The following is a 2,328-nucleotide window of genomic DNA, read 5'->3' as shown; positions in this document are numbered from 1 at the left end:
CCTCCACCAGGACAGCCTCAGGTCACAGTGCCTCAGCCTATCCCAAGCCTGCAAACGAGCTCCGGCCTGCAGCCAGGTGTCGAGTGTTCCTGGCACTTACTGGTAAACTAACCCAGGACCCTCTTCATTAGATGCTGGTTCATTTCTCTTCCTAGTCTTCTCCCCCTTCCTATTTCAAAAGGTCAACAACTATTGAGCAGGAAGATGTCCTGGTCCCACCATTGTGGGCAAGCTTCCTGGTCCTCTGCCCTTTTCCAACCTGAGGGTCCCAGGGCCCCCTTTCACCAAGAAACAGCACCAGAGGCACTGATCTGTCTTACAAACTTTATTAGTCCTGGGATAAAGGAGGCAAGAAGCTCTTGTCTCTTTAGTGCACTACTGCTTGCCATTGCCATTGATGGGGCGGTTCACATGGTCCGGGGAGGACAGAAAGGCCTTGACCTTGGGCCGGGCACTGAGGCGGTCCACATAGGCAGAGAGCAGGGGGAAGTTGTCCAGGCAGCCAGGGGCCAGGATGCGGTGGATCAGCAGCAGGTCCAGCAAGTTGTAATCGGCAAAGGAGATCTGCAGGGGCAGGAGGTGTGGGCATCAAGAGCTGGGAGAAGGCTGGGACTGGGGGCAGAGAGCTGAGGACACCCACACCCCTGAGTCCTGCTCCATTTTACAAATGTCATTATCCATAAGGAAAAGGAAATGCAAGAGATGCTCACCTGGTCACCCACGATGAAAGCTTTGCCTCCCTTGTTCTGGGACAGCAGGGTCTCAAAAGGCTTCAGATGCCCAGGCAGGGCCTTCACATAGTCATCCTTACCGTTCTCCTGCCATGGAGACACACAAAGATGTGCCATCCTCCATCAGGACAGCTTCAGGTCACAGTGCCTCAGCAGGTGTGTGGTACCACCCTCAGCCTAGTTCTCTGGTCTTTATTACTGTAAAGCTCTCAGAGCTGGCTGCACTGAGGACATTCAGAGCTTCACATTTAAAGCCAGCCATGAAGAGAGATTCTTCAATAGGCCCACAGAGTCCAAACCAGGATGTCCAAGGGCTTTAAGCTCTGGCCTGCTGCCCCAGCTCTGTCTCCTCATGTTCTGCGCCCCTATGCACACACCGACACACACGTGGGCACACATGCTCTTCTACACCTGGCAGCCCCTCCCCTCCTGAAGCTGTCTATTGGTGCTCTTTACACTGCCCCAGCCTGCCCCAGCCTGACTTGGGCTCTGACACAGGAAAGGAAACTAGGGAGGCAGAAGTGCACAAAGCTCCTTTGCTCATCAAGACCCCTCCCTAACCCCCCCCCCCAGGGGGATAGAGGCTCACATAGTTGGTATAGATGAGGGTAACATATTTGCAGCGAAGGTCCTCCACCCCATCATTCACCATATCCACCTGGGCAGCCTCCTTCTGGTCTTTCCCATAAAGCCCTGCAGGTTGGGAGAGACAGCATGACTGAGCCCTGATTTCCTCACCTCAAACCCCTGTCCCCAGGCACGTGCCTGTCACAGGTCCCAGTCTTGGGGGAAGGGGATATGGGCAGTCATGTGAGTCCAGAGCTCATGAGAGGCAACAGGAAACCATGGCAGGCGGACCACAGCTGCAGCCTGAACAAGGATAATCTCTGTGTGTCCCTGTTTTGCTCTGTCCACACTGAACTAAAGGGGAGTGGCCACAAGGGCAGACACCTCCTGAAACAATGACTGATACCCCCATCACCACCCTGCCCACCAGCTGGACCACCTGGGTTCAGGACTTACCAAAAGAGCGGCCCAGGTGCCTCAAGATGGCATTAGATTGGTAAAGGGTGAGGTCTCCATCCTCAAACTTGGGGAGCTGCCCATACAGCTGGAGGGAGGAACAAAGCTTGCTGAGGCTGCTGTCTCCCGGTTACAGCCTCCTGAGGCCCACCCCTGCCCCCTCCACCATGTGTGTCACTCACACAAGTGGGCTTGAGCAAGCCTTGCATCCAGGTATCTATGGTAACCACCTCCTCCTTCCAGTTCTGGCCCTGGTCAGCCAGCAGCATGCGCATGGCCTCACAACGCCCTGTATGGAGTCAGGGTAAGGATGTGGGGACAGTGTATAGGCCCAGCCTCAAAGCCACCTCGTGTCAGGGGACAGGGCATGGTGAGAAAAGCAGAATCTTGTAACCAGAAGTGGGTCAAAGATGAACTGGAGATTCCCCAGGACGGATGGGAACGGTGGGCTGCAGCCCCTACCCCAGACCTCCCCTTCCTGCAGCTGCTAGCTCCTACCTCGAACTGGGAAGTAGACAATGGTGTACGGCGGCACTGGGGTGGACAGGAGAAGAATGTTAGGAGGAAGAAGGGG

At 55.5% G+C, this 2,328-nt stretch overlaps 1 protein-coding gene across 1 annotated transcript; it reads right to left on the bottom strand.

Moving 5' to 3' along the window:
• Window positions 1–310: 310 nt before the first annotated feature.
• On the bottom strand, window positions 311–2,300 carry LOC114615878 (glutathione S-transferase P 1). Its single transcript, XM_028761480.1, has 6 exons — window positions 2,253–2,300; window positions 1,937–2,043; window positions 1,755–1,842; window positions 1,321–1,424; window positions 711–818; window positions 311–564 (listed from the first exon to the last, which is right to left on the bottom strand). Exons 2-6 carry the CDS (start codon window positions 2,027–2,029, stop codon window positions 376–378), a joined length of 582 nt encoding a protein of 193 aa, XP_028617313.1. The 5' UTR covers window positions 2,030–2,043; window positions 2,253–2,300; the 3' UTR covers window positions 311–375.
• Between the last annotated feature and the right edge of the window lie 28 nt (window positions 2,301–2,328).

This window comes from Grammomys surdaster, unplaced genomic scaffold, assembly GCF_004785775.1.
Source record: "Grammomys surdaster isolate TR1022 unplaced genomic scaffold, NIH_TR_1.0 178934, whole genome shotgun sequence".
In the NCBI taxonomy this organism is placed as follows: Eukaryota; Metazoa; Chordata; class Mammalia; order Rodentia; family Muridae; genus Grammomys; species Grammomys surdaster.
Note: the sequence above shows the minus strand (reverse complement) of the source record. Positions and strands in the feature narration are given on the sequence as shown.